The following is a 23,476-nucleotide window of genomic DNA, read 5'->3' on the forward strand; positions in this document are numbered from 1 at the left end:
CCAGCCTGGGCAACAGAGCGAAACTCTGTCTCAAAAAAAAAACAAGAAACAACCCCACATTTTTGTCCCCCAGGCCATGTGTCTGCTCCACTGCTACGGGCATCAAGTACACAGTGATGGGCCAGGCCAGGGAAAGGGACTGTGGCCTTCTCGGGGGCCCAGCAGAGGGAAGGAGCGAAAGAGAAGGAAAGTGGGAGCTGTCATAGTGAGAGGTCTCCACAGCCAACTTTGTTTGGGCCTTTACTGGTTCCTATGACCCTAGGGACCTGCCCCCAGAGCAACCCAACAATGTTGCCTGGGCTGGAGTCAGAACAGGGATCTGGTCCCTTAGCTCTGCCATGTCCCTTCCCAGGGCCCATGACATGGGGATAATAATGCCTACTCCACTTCCCAGGGTGATTGGAAGGCTCATGTTCATCCACTCACCCATTCTTCACCCATCCATCCATTCATTTGGCAACTTCATTAAGTCATTATCTTCTATGCCAAGCATGGTACTAGCTGCAGGGGACACGACCTTGGTTAATACACACACAGCCCCTGCTCCCGGGGAACTTGGAGACTTAGGAGATAGACAGGCAATGAAATAAAGTGTGGTGATCAAGAAAGTATAGAGTATAAAGGAATAATAAAATAAATGGGGGAGAGGCCTCATTGGGACCCCCAGGACTGCCCTCTGCTCATGTGGTGATATTGGCACCAAAGACAGGGTGTCTTAGCCAGGAGTAGTGGCTCACTTCTGTCATCCCAGCACTTTAGGGGGCTGAGGTGGGAGGATTGCTTGAGCCCAGAGTTCGAGACCAGCCTGGGCAACATAGCAAGACCCCCCCTCTGCAAAAAATTAAACAATTAGCCTGGCATGGCGGCACACACCTGTAGTCCCAGCTACTCGGGAGGCTGAGGTGGAAGGACGGCTTAAGCCCAGGAGTTTGAGGCTGCAGTGGGCCAAGATTGTGCCACTGCACTCCAGCCTGGGCAACAGAGCAAGACCCTGTCCCTAAAAAAAAAAAAATTTTTTTTTAAGACACGGTGTCTTGTGGTTACAGATTCCTGGCACCATGGCCCTCCTCCCTCCCTGCCCTCCCATGCCAAGGGCCAACATAGCTGCCCTTTAGTACCTGGAAGGGCTTTGCACCATTAAGGGCTTAATACTGTGAGGCCCCAAGGCCCCTGCCAGCTCACTGTGTTTAGAGCCATATTTAAATCAGTTCAATGCCTCTGGGAAGAGAAAGCCAGCTGCCTGGTGATCCCTCACTACCTCTCCAGGCAGCTCAGAGATGCCCTCTGAGCTTCTTCCTCCTGGGTTCATCTGGAAGCAATCTAACATTGTTCAAAAGCTAGCCTTGACAGGCGGATCAGTTGAGGTCCGGAGTTTGAGACCAGCCTGGCCAACATGGTGAAACCCTGCCTCTACTGAAAAATACAATAATTAGCCGGGTGTGGTGGCGCACGCCTGTAATCCCAGCTACTCTGGAGGCTGAGGCATGAGAATCGCTTGAACCTAGGAGGCAGAGGTTGCAGTGAGCCAAGATAGCACCACTGCACTCCAGCCTGGGTGACAGAGTGAGACTGAGTCTCAAATAAATAAGCAGATAAATAAATAAAAGCTAAGCTCAAGCTGGACAGCTGGACAGCCTGGGTTTGAATCCTACCTCAACCCTGTACTAGCTGGGTGGCCCTGGACAAATGTCTTCACCTCTCTGAGCCTCAGCTTCTGTATTTGTAATGAGACCTGCACCATGGAGCTGTGCAACTACATGACCTAATGTACATAAAGTGCTTACAGCAGTGCCTACGTGTGGTTAGCTCTGTTTTATGAACAATGCCCTTGCTTTTACTACATTGCGTTCTGTGTTACTTGCTCTCCTCTCCCGAATCCCTGTGGGTAGTACCCTCTAGCTTCCTCATTCATCTTGGTATCCCCAGGGTCTGGCACAGTGCCTGGCTCAGAGCAAGGAGGCCAAAAATATTTGTGGAGTGACGTCTGACTTAACCGTCAGAATGAGCACTGGGATGGGCTGGGGCCGACAGCCAGTGCTGCCCACAGGTAGGCGGGGGCATGCTGCCTGGGGAGGGGTCTGAGGGAAGTGGGGCAGGGCCAAGGGAGGCCCAGTCAGGGGACGCTTGGTGCTGTTTTTCCTGCTTACAGATCCCAAGGCGCAGTGGCCATCTGCCGGGGGTGGGAAAGGCAGGCCCGTCCTCCGAAGCAGGTGCCCAGGCAGGTAGAGTCTGGAGCCAGCCTAGAGGATTTACAGTTCTGCCACTGAGCGCCTGGACCAGGGACAGCTAGAGGGAGTCCACATGGCCCTGCAGAATGGAGGGGGCAGCTGGCCAGGCCAGGCCTGGGACAGAGGGCACTCCTGGAACTGCCAGGATTTGAGGAAGGAGGGGCAGTCCTGATGGTTACCCCCTCAGGGGGAAGGGCAGAGGATGTACCCTGCTGGAAGGACTCGGAGTGTCAGCAGACAGACAGCCCTGTGCCTCGCCACACTCCGAGGAGACCAGGGCCAAGGTGGGAAGGAGCCTGCTCTGCACCTTACGGGGCCGCGACAGTCCCAGGGCTCACACCCGGCTCACCAGCATACTCCTCACCCCACATACAGCCTCGCAGGGCACATGGGGCCACGTGGAGCTCAGCTAGGCCATGGCAGGTAGGGGTGGGGGATGGGGGCAGGGATCTGACAGCCTCACTCAGTTGAGGGGGATGTTGAGTCACAGATGTTGGGAAGCCCATTCTAATGGTGATGGGAGTGTTCTAAGTCCCTCAAGGACTGGCTTTCTTGCTAACAGATGAGAAAGGGTCTGTCATGTTGGATCATGGGTGAGGGTTGTCCTCTACTCTAAACCTGCTCAGGGTCAGGCTCCATCTTCTCTTCTGAGCCTTTGAACCCCAAAAGATGGGACTGGCCAACCAATGGATGGCTGAGGATGTCGGCCAAACCCCTGAGGGTGGGGACACCCTGCAGAGTGACAGTGAGCTGCTGCAGGAACCCCATACCACACACATATAAACACACTACACGTATACACACACACACCACGCATACACCACACATGCATACGTACAGCACACACCATATATATACCATACGTACTACATACACACACTGTACACATACACACACACCACACCGCACACATACACACACACTACACATATATACACACACACCATTCACACCACACATACTACACACACATCACACACACACACCCCCAACCCCATACACACCATACACATCCCTTTCCCTCCCTCACCATCTCACTAACACACCTACACACCACTCCGCTCCTTTCACAAGCTAACAATTCCAAACAGACATGCCTGCCAGACTTGATGTTTCCAGTAGGGAACGAGGTGGTGGTCGAGGCCTGGCTTGTGGGAATGGAGATATGGTTCTATTAGCAGTTGTGTGTGTGTGACATATTAAACCTGAGTTTGCTGTTGTTCAATATTCAGTCATTCAACATGTATTTCCACACTGATTAAACCCTCACTATGTGCTAGGCACAATTCTAGGTTCTAGGGAATCCTAGTTTAGGTTTCCCAAGAAGTGAACCTTGAGACAAGGTCTTTAAAAAAATTAAAAAGCTTTATTGAGATATAACTCACATACCATATAATTTATCCCTTCAAAGTGTATAATATGGTGATTTTTAGTATATTAAGAGTTGTGCAACCATCACAATTTTAGAGCACTTTCATCACCCTATAAAGAAACCTCATACACATTAGCAATTGTTCCCATTCTCTTCTTCCCCTGACCCCTAGCAATCACAAATATATTTTTTGTCTCTATAGATTTCCCTATTCTGGACTTTCATATCAATGGAATCACATAATATGTGGCCCTTTGTGACTAGCTTCATTCATCTAGCATAATGTTTTCAAAGTTCATCCATGTTGTAGCACGTATCAGTACTTCATTCCTTTCTATGGCTGAATACTATTCCATTGTATGGATGTACCACATTTAGCTTATTCATTCACCATTTGATGGACATTTGGGTGGTTTCCACTTTCTTGCTGTTATGGATTATGCTGCTATAAATATTTATGTACAAGTTTTTGTGCGGACATATGTTTTCAATTCTTTCAGGTATAGATACCTAGTGGAAATGTTGGGTCATATGGTAGCTCCATATTTAACATTTTGGGAACCTGCCAAACTATCTTCCAAAGCAGCTGCACCATTTTACATTCCCACCAGCAACGTATGAAGCATTCCAACTTGAAATAAAGTTTTAACTGTAGAATTTTATTTAGGAAGTGATCCCAGGAAATACCAGGAGTGGAATAGGGAAGGGAAACTAGGAAGGGAAGGCAGCCAATAAAGGATCATTATCAGGCAAATAATGGGAGTCATCAAAGCTCAAGGCCACTGAGTAACTCTGGGAGCCAGGTTAGAACTTGCACCACAGAATCATTTTACCTGAGAAGCAAAGGGGTAGAGGTATGTTATACACCAGCTCCCAACAACGATTAGTTTCTACCCTAATCATCATCACCCACTGAGGCAACCAACCAGAACACCTCAATCTAAGCTCATACTTCTTATTTTACACACTAGTAGGATCTCTTCCTCTACTTGTAACACTTGTTTATACTCAAAATACCTCAGGTTCACTAAATATGCTAGTAATAATACTTACTACCCGAGCGCTATTAACTGCCATTGGTTGAGGGTTTCTGGGGTGTGTGTTAGTTTCCTGAGAATTACCTTTTGCTGGATGCAAGGTGTATTAGTCTGTTTTCACACCGCTACAAAGAACTGCCTGAGACTGGGTAATTTAAAAAGGAAAGAGATTTAATTGACTCACAGTTCTGCAGGGCTGGGGAGACCTCAGGAAAATTGCAATCATGGCAGAAGGGGAAACAAACATGCCCTTCTTCACATGGCAGCAGGAAGGAGAAGAATGAGAGCTGAGCAAAGGGGGAAGCCCTTATAAAACCATCAGATCTCTGGTGAGAACTCACTCACTATCATGAAAACAGTATTATCTCCACCTGGTCCCACCCTTGACATATGGAGATTATCACAAGTCAAGGTGAGATCTGAGTAGGAACACAGAGCCAAGCCATATCACAAGGCAAGCAAAGCAGGCACAGCAGGAGAAAGCCATCTGGCAAAGAAATGCAGATGCTGGTGGATGGTTAAGCACAGTTCTGTAGTTAGAGCAAAGGATGTGAGCAGAGTACCAACAGCACCTACTACTACCTTGGGTGAACCAAAGTTCCTGCCCTCATGGAGCTTACACTCTAACGAAAGAGCCATAAACAAACATATGTACTATACAGTCAGGTAGCACCAGAAGGGAAAAAGCAGTTCAGGGGATGGAGAGGGATGGGGGATGCAGTGTTAGCTCAGGTGGTCAGGGCAGGCATCTCTGAGGAGGTGAGATTCTAGCTGAGACCTAAATAGAATGAGGGACAGGCTGTCTGAAGCCAGTTGCCTGCCTGTATTTTTTTTTTTTTTTTTTTTTTTGAGACAAGAGTCTCACTCTGTCACCCAGGCTGGAGTGCAGTGGCGTGATGTTGGCTCACTGCAACTTCCGCCTGCCAGCAATTCTCCGGACTCAGCCTCCTAAGTAGCTGGGATTACAGGCACACACCACTATGCCTGGCTAATTTTTGCACTTTTTAGTAGAGACGGGATTGCACCATACTGGCCAGGCTGGTCTCTAACTCCTGACCTTGTGATCCTCCCGCCTCAGCCTCCCAAAGTGCTGGGATTACAGGAGTGAGCCACTGTACGCAGCCAAAATAGGACCCCTGAACAAGGACTTGAACCCTGGACCTTCAGATTAAAAGTCTGATGCTCTACTGACGGAGCTCTCTGGGCTCACCTGCCTGTATTAAAGTCTGGGCTGTGGTGCTAAAACACTGAGTGGGGAATAACCTTGGTAGGTTGGGACAAGGGTTGGAGCAGCTGCAAGAGGTCCACAGTGGCTTCTGCAGAGTGAATGAGGCAGAGCTTAGTAGGAAATGAGATGAAAAATGCAGCCAGGGGCCTCATCAAGTTGGGCCAGGTTGGGAAATAGTTTGAGTTTTATTCTAAAGGTAACAGAGGCCACTGGATGGGTGAGAATCAGAGGAATTTTAAAATCTGGTTTCTGCTTTTGTTTCTTGGTATTGAAGCCATTGGATTTCAGTACTGAAACTTCCCTATCCCAATCTTTAGTGAGGCTGTTAGGCACCCAGAAGGTGCCAACACTTTGCTGCTGGGCGTCCAAACCCAACACTGCAACACTCATTCGTTCCACTTATGTTCCCAGCACTGCCCTAGGCGTGGGTATGCAGCAGTGAACGCATCTGACATAAGCCCTGCCCTCCCAGAGTATTCTACAAGGAGGAGACGGATAAACAACATAAATATGCACTATAGGTTATACATACAGAGCCCATACTAGACAACGGTCAAGGGTTTAGACTAGAGAAAAATGAAGTACATGTCAGGGATACCAAGTGCTGGGGGGTGCTTTGAAATTTCAAACACAGGGGTCAAGGATGTCTTCTCCATGGGGCTGACACACTGAGATAGCCCCTCTCAGCCCAGCTGGCTTCCAGGAAGGCTTCTCCCCAGCTCCAGGGAATGTGTCCATTTCCTCCCTAGCAGGGACCCTGCGGCCAGGAGGGAGGGCCATGGCTGGATCTGCCGAGGACAGAGAGGAGAGCAGGGACCCTGGAGTGGAGGACTGGGGTGTGCTCATCAGATGGTCCAGGCACATGACCTTGGAGGATGGTGGGGGGCTGGGGTGGGGGCCGGGGAGGAAAGGGGCTGGGTCTGGCAAGCCACAGGGAAATATTGATGAGTTTTCTGGCAAGAAGTGACGGGGCTGGTGGGGACGGTGTAATGAAGACAGATGATCCCAGGCCAGCTCTGCTCATCTTCCTGTGGCAGGAGGAGGGGCACAACCCGGGTGGGGGGTGGGTAGTGGGCTTGCCAAGTGCCCGCTGTGCCCTCTCCTCTGGCATCTTAGCTCTCCAGCTGCCCCAGCTTCTCCCCGCTGCCCCTCCTCCCTCCTCTCACCTCAGCCACATTCTTCTCTCCTTCCTGACCTGCTTTCTCTGAAGAAAAGTCCCTTTCCCCTTCCCCACTTTTCTCTCTTCTTTCTTTTCTTTTTCCCTGTTTCTCCCATTTGCCTGTCTCTCCACAGCTCTCTTTTCTCACTTATTTTTCTCTCTGCCCACCTCCACCCCCAGCCTCCTGACTGTGACCTCCAGAGCAAAGCACTGTCTTTTCTCTGGGGATTTCCTACAATTCTCTAAAACAGTGGCCATCCCCAATTCTATCAACAATTTATTCAGTGCCCCCTGCATGGTAGGGACTTGCTGTGCCAGCCTGCAGACCAGGGCTGCACAGTACCAGGGAGCAGGGAACATGGAATATTCGATTTTCCCTGACTTCCTTCCTTCTTTCCTTCCTTCCTTCCTGCCAGGCTTGCTTGCTTGCTTGCTTGCTTGCTTGCTTCCTTCCTTCCTTCCTTCCTTCCTTCCTTCCTTCCTTCCTTCCTTCCTTCCTTCCCTCTTTCTTGCTTTCTTCTTCCTTCCCTCCCTCCCTCTTTCCTTCCTTCCTTCCTTCCTTCCTTCCTTCCTTCCAATTGTAGTAAAATACACAGAACATAAAATTTACCACTAGTGACATTTATTTTTGTTTATTTATTTTTTTGAGACTGAGTCTCGCTCTGTCGCCCAGGCTAGAGTCCAGTGGTGTGATCTTGGCTCACTGCAATCTCCACCTCCCAGGTTCAAGTGATTCTCCTGCCTCAGCCTCCCGAGTAGCTGGGATTACAGGCACCTGCCACCACACCGGGCTAATTTTTGTATTTTTAGCAGAGGCGGGGCTTCTGCATCTTGGCCATTCTGGTCTTGAACTCCTGACCTGAAGTGATCTGCTTGCCTCAGCCTCCCAAAGTGCTGGGATTACAGGCATGAGCCAGTGTGCCTGGCCCATTTTACAGATTTAAACATGCATTATTTTTCAAATTTTAGTATCTTTGAAATTGGCACAGTTTACAACCAATGGTTATATAGTAACTAATAAAGCTCTTTATTTTTCTAGTGGTTTGTAAAATAATTGTGCTTATTCCAATCAGCAGTTCAAGGTTAATGTAATATGCTAGGAATAGGTCTGTGAACATCACCATGAACAATAAGAGAAATAAAAAGTGACTTCCTAATGAAACATCTTTGATGTATGTTAACTGATATCCTGGTATGTGAACTCTCAGCTAAATGAGTTGGTTGGCATGGAAATATTGATTTACTTGAGCTGACATAATGTCAACATCATTTAAAACACCATGCAGGCACACCTTGCTGGCACAAGTGGTTCTAAAACACTTGGCCGCCATGGTAGGGCCATAGATTCCATGAGAAAATACATGTGAATGGACTTTGTGAACTGAGACGCTAGAAGGTAGTGCAAAGGTGCGGTTATTAGTCTCTCCTTCTCCCAAAGCCCCGCCTCCCCGCCCTGCCCCTCCCACCCTCTCCAACATGGGAGAAGTCACATACAAATACTGAATAGTTTTGCCTTCATTAAAACAGGCCAGATATCGTAATTACATCCCAGAGAGCAGAGGGCTCCATCTGAAGGGAGGGGAGGGAGGTGGATGAAAGTCGGTCAGACATGCAGAATTCATGAGCTTGGCTAATTGGGCACCTCCACTAAGAACAGATCTTAGCTGACTGGGGAAGAAAACCATATCCGGTTGTCCTGGCCCTGCTCAAACCTTGTCTCCTCCCGGAGCCTTGAGCTGGGCCAGCCTGCCTCTGAACTCCCATGGCAGGCCCTCGGTCAGGACCTGAGCACTAACCGCTCCTGTGGCCGTCCTCGTCTCCAGCTAGACCGTGAATGAGTTGTGAGCAGAGGCATTCTGTGAACTCTTTTCTGTGTTTTCTCATGGCTATGTGGCAGGAATGTAGTAAAAATATGGAGAGGAGTCAGGAATCAGGGCAGTGTTCCTCAAAATGTCCACCCAGACCACCTGCATGGGCTATCACCTGCTGGAGCTGGTTACAAATGAAATTCCTGGGAATCCACCCAAGAGACTGTATTTCAGTACGTAGGGCCCCGGAATCTGCATTTGAACAATCTACCGCAAATAATTCTATGCTCAGTACAGTTAGAAAACCACCAAGTCTAAGGATTAAACTAGGTGATCCTGCACGTGCTTTCCAACCCAACAGCCTGTGATGTACTTTGCTGTCTTCTAAGCATTCAGTCCTCCTCCTCTCTGTCCTTGAAAGCCTACTGTGTGCCTTGCTTCTGCCAGTGTAGGAAACTGATGCTCAGCCAATGTTCAGGAAAAGAGTCAAAGGGGAGACTAGCATTGCTCTCCCTGCTCCCAGCAAGAGAGCAAGGAGGGTGGAGGAGGACAAGACGGGGCTGTGGGCCTGGGAAGGGGAAGGACTAGGACAGGAGGGGGCTGAATGAGCCAGCAGGAGGTGCCTTGGACCTTGGCAGTCACTGGGGGTCCTGCTGGTCTCATGGCCCCTGCACTCCCTGCCCACCCAACTAGCCTGCCCAAAAGGAGGGAGCACTGCTAGCCAGACACCCTTCTGCTTTGATCACCAAGAGAACTCACTACCACCAAGAAGAATGGGCTGCTGAGGTTTACCAGGACTCATGTCAGAGGATGAGGAACAACTTGTGGGGCCTTTGGCTTCACTAAGCTACCACAGAGAGCTGTGACTCTGGACCGATGCCATGGAGATCCCTGTCCTTGGTCCTCCAGCCATGTCCCTGATGCACCCCTTGTCTGAGGTGAGCATGCTCAGGGTTTAATAATGGCTGGTGCAGCTAACGTTTATTATGTCTGGCCCCGAGCATTACCTCATTTAATCTCTATGCCGACCCTACTAATAAACCCCTTTTGCAGATAGGAAAACTGACGTTGTCATGTATGGTGTAACTTGTACAATGTCACCTGGGTCTTTCCTTTTCTTTTCTTTTTTTTTTGTGACAGAGTCTATCCGTTGCCCACGCTGGAGTGCAGTGGCGCAATCTTGGCTCACTGCAATCTCTGTCTCCGGGGTTCAAGCGATTCTCCTGCCTCAGCCTTCCAAGTAGCTGGGATTACAGGTGCCCACCACTGCACTTGACTAATTTTTGTATTTTCAGTAGAGACGAGATTTCACCACGTTGGCCAGGCTGGTCTCGAACTCCTGACCTCAGGTGATCCACCTGCTTCGGCCTCCCAGAGTGCTGGGATTACAGGCATGAGCCACCATGTCTGGCCTGGTTCTTTCAACTGGTGAGTGTTTTACCTCTTCCTCAGATGTCCATCCCTTTCCCTGTAGCTCTCCTCTTTATCCTCTCCGGCCTGGCTCTGTCCCTCCTATAGCAAGGGGCCTGGAACTCAACCTAGCGCGAATGCTCTAAGGGTTCTGTCCTGGTGTGGGACACTTCCCTTCTGTTGATGCAGCCCTGTGGTGGGCTTTTCTGGAAGCCTCACCACACTGGTGTTCAACCTGAGCTTGCTGTCAGGTGAAGCCCCTAAATCGATGCTTTCTGATCCTAACTCTCTATTCTATTTTTATATAATGGGGATTCTGTGCCCAGGTACAGGAATTTACATTCATCCCTATTAAATAGTTTCACCTACACGCTTCTTGGTTCTGTCTGTTACATCCCCTATGGACACACACACACACACACACACACACACACACACACTCCTCTTTCCCAGAAGACAGATGTATATTTTGGACAATCTACTCCATGGGGACTATCTGTTTTCTACTCTTACCCTTCAAAGTAAGGAAACACAAGTTGCATACATGTTTCCTCCAGGGTTTTCCTGGTCACATTGCATACTCAGGCAAGAAGGCTTCATGACCAAGTGTGCAGGCTCTGGGTCAGACTGCCTGGGTTGGAATCCCAGCCTGAGCATGGAGCCTTGTGACCTTGAGATATTAATGTAGCCTCTGTACTTCAGTGTTCTTCCTTGTAAAATGGGGATAACTATATCTATCTCACTTGTTATTCTGAGAATTAAATGTGATAGTTGGCCAGGTGCAGTGGCTTACACCTGTAATCCCAGCACTTTGGGAGGCTGAGCAGATGAGTGGCTTAAGGCCAGGAGTTGGAGACCAGCCTGGCCAACATGGTGAAACCCCATCTGTACTAAAAATACAAAAATAAAAAAATAGCCAGGTGTGGTGGCATGTGCCTGTAATCCCAGCTACTCAGGAGGCTGAGGTATGAGCATCGCTTGAACCCAGGAGGCGGAGGTTGCAGTGAGCCGAGATCGCACCACTGCACTCCAGTCTGGGAGACAGAGTGAGACCCTGTCTCACACACACAGCAAAAAATGTGATAGTAATTGGGCAGTAAATATGTCGGCCTCCTCGTTGCTTCTTCTGGCTTCTCTGGCTCCCCCGATCTTGCTTTCCCATCCTGACACCCTCCCACATCTGTTTGACCTTAGTTACAAAGGGAAACACAGAATTTCTGTGATGAAAGGGCTTCAGATGCAGTCCAATCCAGTCCCTTTGTTGTACAGATGAGAAAACTACAGTCCCTCCTGCCATTCCTCTGTTGCTTCATTTTGTTCCAAAGTCGTTGTATTTCCAGCACTCCAGTTAACCACCTTTTCTCTCTCCAGCTCACATAGCAATCAGATCAGGCTGCTTTTCCCCAGTGCAATCAGTGAGCTCCCAGCCTCCAGCTTGCTGGATTTATGGCTCTCTGCCGGCTCACGGGGTCCTTAGGGGTCTGTGCAGCTCAGGAGTTATGGGCCAGCCGAGACAGGGCTTTCAGTGCACTTGGCCCAACTTGTCAGTCACCTCCTGGGGCCGGTTGCACGGAAAAAAGAAAATCAAATACCAAGGCCAATATGCTGACCACATTTTTATGCTCTTCATTCAAATCCAAAACGTTCCCCATGGGGCATGCTGGGAGCTGTTCAGAAGAGAAAGGCAGAGATCGTTCTCCAACCGGCCAGGAAAGGAGGACTACAGGGAGGATGCCACATGTCTGAGCAGTTTGTGTCCCTTCTCAGAAGATGTTGTGCCCATGTGCCAGGGCAGTGCAATGACAGAGGGTGGTGGGGTAGAAGCTCTGATTTCTCTGAATTCTCCATTAATTCCTTCAAAAAAAGGTTAATAGTTAGGAACTAGCTTTTAGACAATTCCTCGACTTCCTCTTCCCAACCAAAGCACCAACTTTAGCCCCTCTAATACAGACATTCTGGGGCCAGCCCTCTGCCAGAGATAAGGAGGGGCAGCCTACCTAGGCTGTTTAAGGCAGTTTTGTAATGCAGGGGGTGGATGTTGTATAGCTAGCTTTCTTTCCAAGTAAGGAAAAAATACAATAATCATTTCTTTTTTTTTTTTTTGAGACGGAGTCTCGCTCTGTCGCCCAGGCTGGAGTGCAGTGGCGGGATCTTGGCTCACTGCAAGCTCCACCTCCCGGGTTCATGCCATTCTCCTGCCTCAGCCTCCCGAGTAGCTGGGACTACAGGCGCCCGCCACCACGCCCAGCTAATTTTTTTGTATTTTTAGTAGAGAGGGGGTTTCACCGTGGTCTCGATCTCCTGACCTCGTGATCCGCCTGCCTCGGCCTCCCAAAGTGCTGGGATTACAAGCGTGAGCCACCGTGCCCAGCCGCAGTAATCATTTCTTAAGATAAAGGACATTCTAGGTTGGGCACAGTGGCTCACACATGTAATCCCAGCACTTTGGGAGGCCAAGGCAGGCAGATCACTTGAGGCCAGGGGTTCAAGACCAGCCTGGGCAACATGGCAAAACCCCATCTCTACTAAAAATGCAAATAATTAGCTGGGCATGGTGGCACATGCCTGTAGACCCAGCTATTCAGGAGGTTGCGGTAGGTGAATCACCTGAGCCCAAGGCTGCAATGAGCCAAGATCGTGCTACTGCACTCCAGCCTGAGTGACAGAGTGAGACCCTATCTCAAAAAAAAAAAAAAGAGAGAGAGAGAAAGAGAGATAAAGGACATTCTAACAACACTAAGGTCGGTGGGGAGAGAGAGAGAGAGAGGGAGAGAGAATGGACAAAATGTCAGACTAAGGAACAATCTTTAAATTGAATTAATTCGGCATTATTAAAATGCCAACAGATTGTCTTCGCATTTGCTTTTTGCAGTAGAAGCGCGATCCCCTGGGGCTGGAGTCTGAGATATGGAATTAACTCAGGGCCTGCCACTTAGCAACATGTGACTTTGGGTAAGTTAACTGACAGACTTGAACATCAGTAGACTTGCTTTCAGTTTCCTCATCTGTAAAACAAGAAGGATAGCACTTATCTCATCAGGTGGCTGGGGAGAGAGGGGCAGAGAAAGGAATGGACCATTTACTGAGCAACTATGAAATGACAGGCATGTTGATACAGGATGTTTCATTTAATCCTCAGGACAAGCTAATGAGGTAGGTGTTATCATGACCATTTTACAGATGAGGAAACTGAGACTCAGAGGTTAAGTAATTTGCCCAAGGTCACTCACATACCCACAGTTAGCACCTGTGTTTGCTTGAATGCAAAGCCCACACTCTTTCCAGAAGGGCAGGCAGAAAGAAGGAAAGGGAAGGAAATAGGTTGGGGCAACAGTTCCTGGTCCAGATCTCAGTTTTCTCTGTGAAGTAGAAAGCAAGATCATCTACTGAGATGGGGAGGCAGGGAAGTGACAGGAGTGGTGTAGGTTTGGAGAAACTTCTGTGGCCCCAAGACAGAGAACTTACCCATCCTCAGAGATAATGTTGCTAACAAGTTGTTCAGCACCTGGTTTTCTCTGGGACATGCTCCCCAGGGGAAGGGTCACTGTCTTGTTCATAAAGAAGAAACATATTTTACCACTGGGCAGGGTGGCTCACGCCTGTAATCCCAGCACTTTGGGAGGCCAAGGTGGGCGCATCACATGGTCAGGAGTTGGAGACCAGCCTGGTCAACATGGTGAAACCCCGTCTCTACTAAAACTACAAAAATTAGCCGGGTGTGGGGCGGGCGCCTGTCTCCCCGGCTACTCAGGAGGCTGAAGCAGGAGAATTGCTTGAACCCGGGAGGTGGAGGTTGCAGTGAGCAGAGATTGCACCACGGCACTCCAGCCTGGACGATAGAGCAAGACTCGGTCTCAAAAAACAACAACAACAACAACAACAAAACCATATTTTACCATTTGCTTATTGCAAAAGCAATACCTAGTACAGTGCCTGGCATGTAGTAGTAAATTTATGGTATTTAATAAATAATATGGAATCCCAGGCCGGGCACGGTGGCTCTTGCCTATAATCCCAGCACTTTGGGAGTCTGAGGCAGGCAGATCACGAGGTCAAGAGATCAAGACCATCCTGGCCAACATGGTGAAACCCTGTCTCTACTAAAAATACAAAAATTAGCTGGGCATGGTGGCGCATGCCTATAGTCCCAGCTACTCGGGAGGCTGAAGCAGGAGAATCGCTTGAACCCAGGAGGTGGAGGTTGCAGTGAGCCGAGATTGCGCCACTGCACCCCAGCCTGGCAACAGAGTGAGACTCCATCTCAAAATAATAATAATAAAATAATAATAATATGGAGGCCCTACTATGTACTGACTCTGCTGTAGGTATTGGGGCCCCTTACATTCTAATAGGAGAGTCGGATAGTAACACAGAAGCCAATAAATAAAACATTCTCAGTTAGAAATAAAACTATGAATAAAGTAAGATAGAGTAAGGGGATAAAGAATACCTGTTGCAATAGGGAGCTTCTCTCAGGAGGTAACATTTGAGATACACCTGGAATAATGAGACAAAGTTATTCATGCCAAGATGATGGAAGGGTATTCCAGGCAGAAGGAACAACAAGTGTGAGGCCCTCAGCAAGAACAATCTTGGAATGTTCAGGGGAGCCAGAAGGAAGGCTTGTGCAGCTGGAGAGGAGGTGAGTGTGGGGGAGAGTTGTAGTAAACGAGAGAAGAAGGGTCAGACCGTGTAAAACCTCATAAGCCAAGTTAAGAAGCTTGGATTTTATTCTAATTCCAGTAAGAAGTCTTTGGAAGGTTTTAAGCAGTGGGAGGGATGTGATCTGATTTGTGCTTTAAAACACTCACTCTGGCTTTCAGATGGAAAGTAGACTGCAGTGGGAAGAATGAGTGGAAGCAGGAGGCCAGGGAGGAAGCTGGTGCAGTCAGCCAGGAGAGGGGCAAGAACACTAGACTCAAGGGGCAGCCAGGGAGACAGACAGAAGTGGTTGGATTTGAGCAATGGGTCTGGCTGATAGATTAGCTGTGGGAGGGTGAGAAAAAGAGAGGAATCAAGGATGCTCTCTACATTTTTGGACAGAGCTGATGGTCCTATTACTGAAGGAGGAGCGATTGGGAGCAATAGGTACAGAAATCAAGAATTCCATCATGGACATGTTAAATTCGAAGTTCCTAGTAGACATCTGTTATGGGTTGACTTGCGTCTCCCCCAGAAAAGTCCTAATTCCCAATACCTGTCAATGTGATCTTATTTGGAATTAGGGTCTTTGCACATGTAATAAGATAAGGTCATGAGGGTGGCCCTAATCCAATATAACTATCATTTTTATAAAAAGAGTTTGGCCCGGCACAGTGGCTCATGTTTATAATCCCAGCACTTTGGGAGGCCGAGGGGGGCGGATCACCTGAGGTCAAGAGTTTGAGACCAGCCTGGCCAACATGGAGAAACCCCGTTTCTACTAAAAATACCAAAAAATTAGCTGGGGGTAGTGGTAGGTACCTGTAATCCCAGCTACTCAGGAGGCTGAGACAGGAGAATCACTTGAACGCAGGAGGCAGAGGTTGCAGTGAGCTGAGATGGAGCCATTGCACTCCAGCCTGGGCAACAAGAGAGAAACTCCATCAAAAAAAAAAAAAAAGAGAGAGGGAGAGATCAATTGGCCAGGCACAGTGGCTCACGCCTCTAATCCCAGCTACTTGGGAGACTGAGGCAGGAGAATTGCTTAAACCTGGGAGGCAGAGGTTGCTGTGAGCCGAGATCGCACCATTGCATTCCAGCCTGAGTAACAAGAGTGAAACTTTGTCTTTAAAAAAAAAAAAAAAAAAAGACAGAGAGATCAAGTTCAGCAAAAACACACAGAGAACAGCATATGAAGACACAGACACAGAGAGAAGATGGTCTCACAGTGACGAACATGGCAGAGACTGGAGTGATACTGCTACAAGCCTAGGAACACCTGGGGCTAGAAAAGGCAGGGAAGGATCCTCCCCTAGAGGGGTCAGCCTGGCCCTGCCAACACCTTCATTTTGAACTTCTAGCCTCCAGAACTGTAAGACAACACATTTCTGCCATTTTAAGCCACATAGTTTGCAGCACTTTATTAAAGCAGCTCTAGGAATCTAGTACAACAGCTGAGTGAAGAGGTCAAATGACCATTTGGATATGCAAGCCTGGAGCTTAGGAGAGAGCTTGGTTTCTAAAGCCACAGGAATAAAATTGCCTAGAGAGTGGGTTTGGGAGAATTGAGAGGAGAAAAGAGCCCAGGGAGAGACAGAGGAATGGCCAGTGAGGCAGGGGTACTGGGAAGTGTCTCAAGGGAAGAGTTGGAAGGAGGAGAGAGCAGTTATGTCACACGCTTATGACGATGGATAAAATTGAACTGGCTTCAGCCTTTGGATTTTGCAAGATGGAGACTGTCGATGATTTTGACAAGAGAAGCGTCAGCAGGGTGGTGAAGACAGAAGTCAAACTGGAGTGAGCTGAGGCGTGAATAAAGGTAAGAAAGTGTAGAGTAATTACAGAGAACTATCTTGAGTTTTGCTGTAAAATGACAAAGAAAAGGGCTATTACCTAGAAAAAAGTGTGGGAGCCAGGAAAGGTTTTTTTATTTTATTTTTTTTTATGAGACGGAGTCTCACTCTGTCGCCCAGGCTGGAGTGCAGTGGCACGATCTCGGCTCACTGCAACCTCTGCCTCCCGGGTTCAAGCGATTCTCCTGCCTCAGCCTCCTAAGTAGCTGGGATTACAGGCGCGCGGCAACACGCCCAGCTAATTTTTTTGTATTTTTAGTAGAGATGGGGTTTCACCATGTTGGCCAGGCTGGTCTCCAACTCCTGACCTCATGATCTGTCCACCTCGGCCTCCCAAAGTGCTCAGATTACAGGCTTGAGCCACCGCGCCCGGCTGTTTTTTTTTTAAGGTAGGCAACATTAAGGCATGTTTTTCTATATGTGGGGATGATCTAGGGTTGAAGGAGAAACTGATGATTCAGGAAAGACCGGGTATAATTTCAATGAGCAAAGACACAGAAGTGAGAGTGGATGGGATCCAGTGCAAAAATGCAGGAGTTGGCCCTAAGTAGGAATGGAGACTTTTCATCTATTACAGCTGCAGGGAAGGCAGAGAATATGAGTAGAGATTGTGTAGATGGGCTGGTGGATTGTGATGGGAACGTGAAGTAATTCTCATCTCTTTGCATCCATTTGTATTTATTATATCAGTGAAGTAGGGGTTGAGGGATGGTATTGCCATGCCTGATACTGTCATCCAGGAAGGCGAATGGTCAGTTAAAGCTACACACAGTCCAGACTCTTAGGTGGCAATGAGGACTCTCCTGAAGAAAAGGATGAATGAAATGAATCTTTGTATCCATGAAGTGTCTGGTGCTGTGCTAGGCACATGACATATTCATTGACGAAAACTGTGGCTTTCTATCTGGATCCCAGAGCTGATGTTCTGGTGACTGTAACAGGAATAGGCTCTAGCCCACTGTGCTACACACAACAGACTCAGGATGCTGTGAGTGACGGTAATTTCTAAGTACTTCTGATTGCTTAGCAAGGAAAACATTTGCATTTTGTCCCTTCTGATGAAAGTTACACCTGTTTTCAAGACTGACCAGGGACTGGGTTACAGTGTGTTTCGTGTTAGTTAGGAGAAGGCGGACAGGAGGCAAAGGTAGGGGTCAGTAAGGTGACCTGTCCAAAGTTGGAGCTGCAGGATATCCCTGCCCCAGACTAAAACACTGCACCCTCTGCCTCAGAAGGCAAACAGAGAGATTCCCTTCTCTGGAAGCTCAGAGCAGAAAAAGGAACAGCCACATTTTTTCTTTAGATGAAAATATGGCCACCCAGTCCTGGGCCTTTGCCTTCCCTTCCTTTTCCTTCTTAGTTGCTTCTTCTCCAGAATAAATTATTTCTATTTCTATTTCTTTTTTTTTTTTTTTTGAGATGGAGTCTCGCTTGGTCACCCAGGCTGGAGTGCAGTGGTGTGATCTTGGTTCACTGCAACCTCCGTCTCCCGGGTTCAAGTGATTCCCCTGCCTCAGCCTCCCGAGTAGCTGGAATTATAGGTGCACACCACCACGCCCGGCTAAGTTTTGTATTTTTAGTAGAGCTGGGGTTTCATCAGGCTGGTCTCGAACTCCTGACCTCAGGTGATCTGCCTGCCTAAGCCTCCCAAAGTGCTGGGATTACAGCTATGAGCCACCACGCCTGGCTATTTCTATTTCTTTTAACTCCTTTTATTTTGAGTAGAGACGGGGTTTCGCCATATTGGCCAGGCTGGCCTCAAACTCGTGACCTCAAATGATCTGCCCATTTTGGCCTCCCAAAGTGCTGGGATTACAGGCATGAGCCACCGCGCCTGTCCAACTCCTGTTTTTCTAGCCTTTCTGATTCCACCTGCCCTCCCCCATTTCACTGAAGATGGGGCCTATCTTTGCCTTTTCCTCCCCAGGATCTCCCACAGAATGCTTCCTTCCTGTCCCAACTCTTCCACCAATACCACTAGATGTGAGAGTCCAAAGGGTTTTTTTAAAGATGCCTCTAAAGTTGCCACTGATGTTATGCCCCAGTGTCTGAGGTGACCCAACCTGGTCTCTGTGTGGCTGAGAGAGTGTCTCTTTGTGCTGGCTGATGAATGGCTGCCCTGCACTGTCCCAGGACCTCAATCCCTGGAGGGTAACAGGAGAAAACCCACTCCCCTCCTTAGGCTCTGCATCTGCTGCTCTCAGCTTTCTTTGGGGCCACAGGGTGGCTGGGCAGGGAGCTAGCTCACTAAGCCAGAAAAGAGCAGCACCAGGTCAGCAGATCAGGAGTCTCTCTCTGCCTTATCCTCTCTGGACAGAATGGGGCCGGCTGAGGGGCTGCCCAGACCCACAGCCTTTCCTCCCCATGACTCCTGCTTTGTCCCCACACATCTCCTATTACCTGCAGGGATTTGGATCTCTCAATAGAAAGTGAGCCTGCAGGGATGCTATTTACCTCTGTGAACGAGGGTTTGAACTGTAGAATTTCTGGGCTGGAAAACATCTCACCTGGTTAGCCATTTTCACCCCTGCCTGAAGACATGGCACTGTGCAAACCTTCAGGCCAGCATCACTTTCTGAAGGAGACTCTGTGATTTTCCTCGATAATACATCTCGGTGCTTCAAACTACAAAACTCCATTCAGTTCAACAAAAGTGCATGGTATGCCTATTTTAGTATTGTTTTTATGTTGTTTTACATATTATCTTATTAAAGTATTTCACCATTTATTTTGGACAGGTAATACATGCACATGGTACAACATCACAACTGCTAGAGGGGGAAACATGAAAGTAGGTGCCCCACCCACTCAGGTCCCCTTCCAGAAGTACCTATCATTAGCAATGTCTTGTGCATTTTTCCATAGACATTCCACACATATACAATTTCACTTAATCTTCATGACAGCCTTCTCAGATGGATATCTTAAATCCCATTTGGCAGGTGAGGGAACCATGGCTCAGAGCGTGTAGGTAACAGTGGCAATTCCCATCAAAGTGCATGTTAAGTCCAAAGCCCAAACAGTTTCTGCTATAACATGTTCCCAAATCTACCATTTAATCATTTCCTTCCCTTCTACCACAGCCACTCACATCAGCAGGGTTGGCTCCAGAGCCTGGGTGTACAGGGCCCTGTCCTAGGTGCTGAAGGCTCTGGTAGAGGCAGGGGATTACTTAGCCCCTACCATCGTGGGCTCGTGGATAAGCTGGGAGGCTAGCAAATACCTGAAGTCTAGTAGAGAAAAGGCAGGGAGCCAAACAATTCTGCTGGCCAATGAATTTGTACGTGGTACTAAGCAAGCCACTGCCTCTTTCTGACTCTGTTTCCCTATCTGTCCGATGGAGATAAACTTAACTCTCAGGGCTCTTGTGAGAATCTAGGGATAGTAAATGTATAGGAAAGCATACAACCCCAGAACATGGAAAGGAGTCTAGCCAGTGCTATTGATAGCTTCCCCCAGGTGAAGGTCAATGGTCACTAAATGAGGAGGTAAACAGAGTGGGGCAGGCCACTGGGGAGTGACAGGTTGAAACAGGGATGTCATCATCTATGTTCTTTATTTTGGGGATGTCTTCAGCAGGGACAAAGTTGGTCCAATTGCAACCATCAGACACTAGAAGTTAAAGGGGGCTACAGTGTGGGGTTGGGCTCAGAAAGAGCAACACACAGGTAAGCCTCTTTCAAAACATTAGTCTTTGGAACCTAGAGAAGTCTGCCTGGATTACACCTGCAAATACTACTCTGGGCAGCCCTCTAGTTCCTGCAGGTCCTTCCCAGGCCCACCTCGCTCCGTTGTGTGCTACCTCTCTGCAAGTTGGACGATTCACTGCTTTCTCATGAGCCAGTTACTAGCAGCTCAAGGGCCTCTCTACAGGTTCCTTCTGACCAGAACTCTTCCCTTGCCCCTCACCATCCCATCTTCACCCAGCTATCTTTCATCCTTTAGATCTCATTCTTCAGAGAAGCCTTTCTGGGCTCCCCAGTGAAGAGTAAGAGTCCCCATTATTCACACTCCCCAAATGTCTCCTGATCAGCTCATATGGCACTAGTCAGTGTCCATCTTGTCCACTCCAGAGGACTGGGCACCACACGCACTGGTTCTCCTGTGTATACCCCCAATGCCTAGCACAGAGCCTGGCATGGAAGACATGCTACATTATTATTGAATGAATGGCTGAAGTTACTCAATCCTGCCTTTTGGGTTCAAACCTTGTCTGTACCTTGGTTTAGCACCTCTCACACTGGGATAACACCTCTGACTCCAGTATTTGTTGCTTTTTAAAAATATGATTGTCTCATCGGGATCTTCTTCTTTTGCATTCCTGGCACCCAGCCCGTGTCATGGCATGGGTGGTGGTGGTGGGGGGGATCCTGCATATTTCTTGCTAAATGAATGAATTCTTGGCAGGAAGCTGCTTTGAACCAGAGGGCATTTCCTTCCAGGCAGTTAATGAGCTGTCTGCCAAGGTGGGCCAAAGGAAGGTCCAGGAAATTAGTAACAATATTGGACTGCAGTTGAGGGGGCTGGAGAGAGGAGAAAAGCAAAGATCCTTAGTGCCATCTCTTCTTTGTCATTGTGTGTGGGGCAGGACATGGGCCGTGGTCACTGAAGGGATCCTCTCGAGGGCTCTAAAAGCCCTCTCTGACTGAAGCGGGTTGGGCTCAGGTGACCGACGCCTGCTGCCCCCCCCCCACTTCCGCCTCCTTGGGAAGGGGGAGTGGCGGGAGAGGAGGAAAGATACTGGGATCTTCGACCTCTGGGCCTTTTTCCCTAGTATCTTCGTCCCCAAGACCCAAGCCAGAATTGGGAGGGGAAGGGGCTGAGGCCGATCCGGGTGGCGGGGGAGGGGAGGGGCGGGGCGGCGCGGCCAGCCGGCTGGTGTCCCCTGGTGTCTGGAGCCGAGGCCCCGGGCTCTCGGCCTCCACGAAGCGAGGCGAGCCGGAGCTATGCGGTGAATGCAAAGAGCCGGGAGAGCTCCCAGTCCGGCGCCGCCGACGGCGTCCTCAGCCACAGCCCAATGAGGAGAGAGCAGATAATTTATTCTCTAATCCCGGTTCGGGTACCCGGCGCTGGCGAGTGGCGGGGGTAGGAGGGGTGGGTCTCCTCTTCCTCCGTCCCCTCCCCCGCCCCTGCGGGCTCCCGGCCGCACACACACACATTTCCTGACAATTAGCGAACACACCTTGGCCGCGCGGCCTCCGGCGGCGGCGCCGCAGCTTTTGTCTCCCGCCCGCCGGGCTGCGAGGTGCGGGCGCTTAGGCGCGAAGTTGCAGCTCCGACGCGCTGCTCGGGAATGCCGGCCGACCGCGGCCGTCGGGGGGGCGCGGAGGGCGGGGTGGGCCGGGCACGCCGGCCCCGGGTCTAGGGGGCTGCAAAAGAGAGAAGAGAGACAAAAGTAAGGCAGCGCTGGCCCCTCTTCCTTTGTTATAACCCTGAGTGTGTGCGGGCGTGAGCGCGCGCGGGAGTGTCTGTGTGCGCGAGGGTGTGCATATGTGTGTGTGCATGTGCGCGCATGTGTGTGCGCGCGTGTGTGCTAATGCCTGCATGTGTGTGCGGGTCGGGACCGGCCGGGGGCGGCGGGACCCGAAGGCGCGAGGCGGCTTCACCCGATTGGGAGTTAAATCGCGTCCCGGTCTTTCTAGCTGTGCCCGGAACTCGGGCGTGCGGGCAGGTAGCCGTCCCGCTCTCGCCAGTTCCTCCGAGTACTGAGCTTGGAGTTTATTCACAGGCTGAGCCCGTGCTGGGGGTGTCGCAGCCTGGGCCGGGCCTGCAGGGGTGGGGGAGGAAGAAGCTCCGGCTGAGGGTCTGCCCCGACCGCAGAGGGCGCACGAGGGGGTCTCCCGGCACCGGCGCGGCGCCCACGCCGCCACAGGGGCCCCCTGAAACCCGGGTAGAAGCTTGAGATAGGCGTTGTGAGCCCGGGAAGGCGCGAGGCTGTGGAGGTGGCTCGTGGGGCCATGGAGGGAGTGGGGGGCGGCGAGACGGAGTCCGTCTAAATGCCAATTCCCTGAAGTTCAGCGTATCGGTTGTCATTTCCTACCTTAATGCATATTTATGCCGCGCCGAAATAGGCTTCATAATTAACTCCCGGAGTCATCCGCAGAGGTTAAAGGGACCCCGAAGATTTGTGCATTGATTGGGTACCTCGGCGGGGTTTGTGTGCGCGCGCGTGTGTGCGTGCCCCGTGCGAACCCATTGAGAAGAATAATTATTTTTCTCCACTGGAAGCTACAGCAGAGAATCGGACAAGGAGGGAAGAGAGAGATTGGTGAGGGGGAGAGAGAGAGAAAGAGAGAGAGAGAGACAAAGGAAGTGAGTGCAAGAGGAGCCGGCTTAGCATCTAAACTGTGAGTACTGAGCAAAAACAAATAGGCAGAAAGTGCTGCGAGTTGGCGACCCCTTGGCCGGGTTTGGGGCCCGAGTGCGGCTGAGGGGGACTTTCCTCCCCGCCCCGGGCTTGGCTGGGCGAACAGGGGTCCCTGAGGCATGGGCGGGTTGCGGGTTCAGGCACTCACCTGAAAGCTGACCGGCGGCGGGCTGCGTCAACCGCCGCCCTAGGTCGACCAAAGAGGAAGCCCCCTCCCCGCCCCCATTGCCTTTGTTCCTTTTAAAGGATTTTGCCGCTGGTGGGATTGGGGGGAGTGTGAGAGGGAGCCTTGGCTCCGGAGGTTGCCGATCCTCCTGTCCCCGCTGAGTGAAACCCGCTTAGAGCGCCTCCTCCGTTTCCTTTATACCCCATG

At 49.9% G+C, this 23,476-nt stretch overlaps 2 protein-coding genes across 2 annotated transcripts in view; one reads left to right on the top strand and one right to left on the bottom strand.

The window, feature by feature from the left end:
* Window positions 1-9,694: 9,694 nt before the first annotated feature.
* On the bottom strand, window positions 9,695-22,942 carry LOC115835164. The gene is made up of 3 exons (XM_030813123.1): window positions 22,777-22,942; window positions 21,919-22,105; window positions 9,695-12,096 (listed from the first exon to the last, which is right to left on the bottom strand). The coding sequence occupies exons 1-3, from the start codon at window positions 22,812-22,814 to the stop codon at window positions 11,914-11,916; spliced, it is 408 nt and encodes a 135-aa protein (XP_030668983.1). The 5' UTR covers window positions 22,815-22,942; the 3' UTR covers window positions 9,695-11,913.
* Window positions 22,943-22,963: 21 nt separating this feature from the next.
* Window positions 22,964-23,476, top strand: part of LEMD1 (LEM domain containing 1) — a 68,107-nt gene continuing 67,594 nt past the window's right edge. The window contains exon 1 of the mRNA XM_030813124.1: window positions 22,964-23,083. The gene's annotated coding sequence lies outside the window, so the exon portion shown is untranslated. The remainder of the gene's footprint in view (window positions 23,084-23,476) is intronic.

The sequence above is a fragment of the Nomascus leucogenys genome, chromosome 5, assembly GCF_006542625.1.
Source record: "Nomascus leucogenys isolate Asia chromosome 5, Asia_NLE_v1, whole genome shotgun sequence".
NCBI classification, from domain to species: domain Eukaryota; kingdom Metazoa; phylum Chordata; class Mammalia; order Primates; family Hylobatidae; genus Nomascus; species Nomascus leucogenys.

Bases quoted from the DNA above. Each gene is read 5' to 3' on its own strand.
- LOC115835164 (XM_030813123.1), bottom strand. From the start codon at position 22,814: ATGAAGCCTATTTCGGCGCGGCATAAATATGCATTAAG. The intron at 22,106-22,776 runs GTAGGAAATGAC...TCTCTTTTGCAG, and splicing joins CGGCATAAATATGCATTAAG to CCCCCTAGACCCGGGGCCGG. The intron at 12,097-21,918 runs GTGTGTTCGCTA...CTTTTTTTGAAG, and splicing joins CCGGAGGCCGCGCGGCCAAG to GAATTAATGGAGAATTCAGA.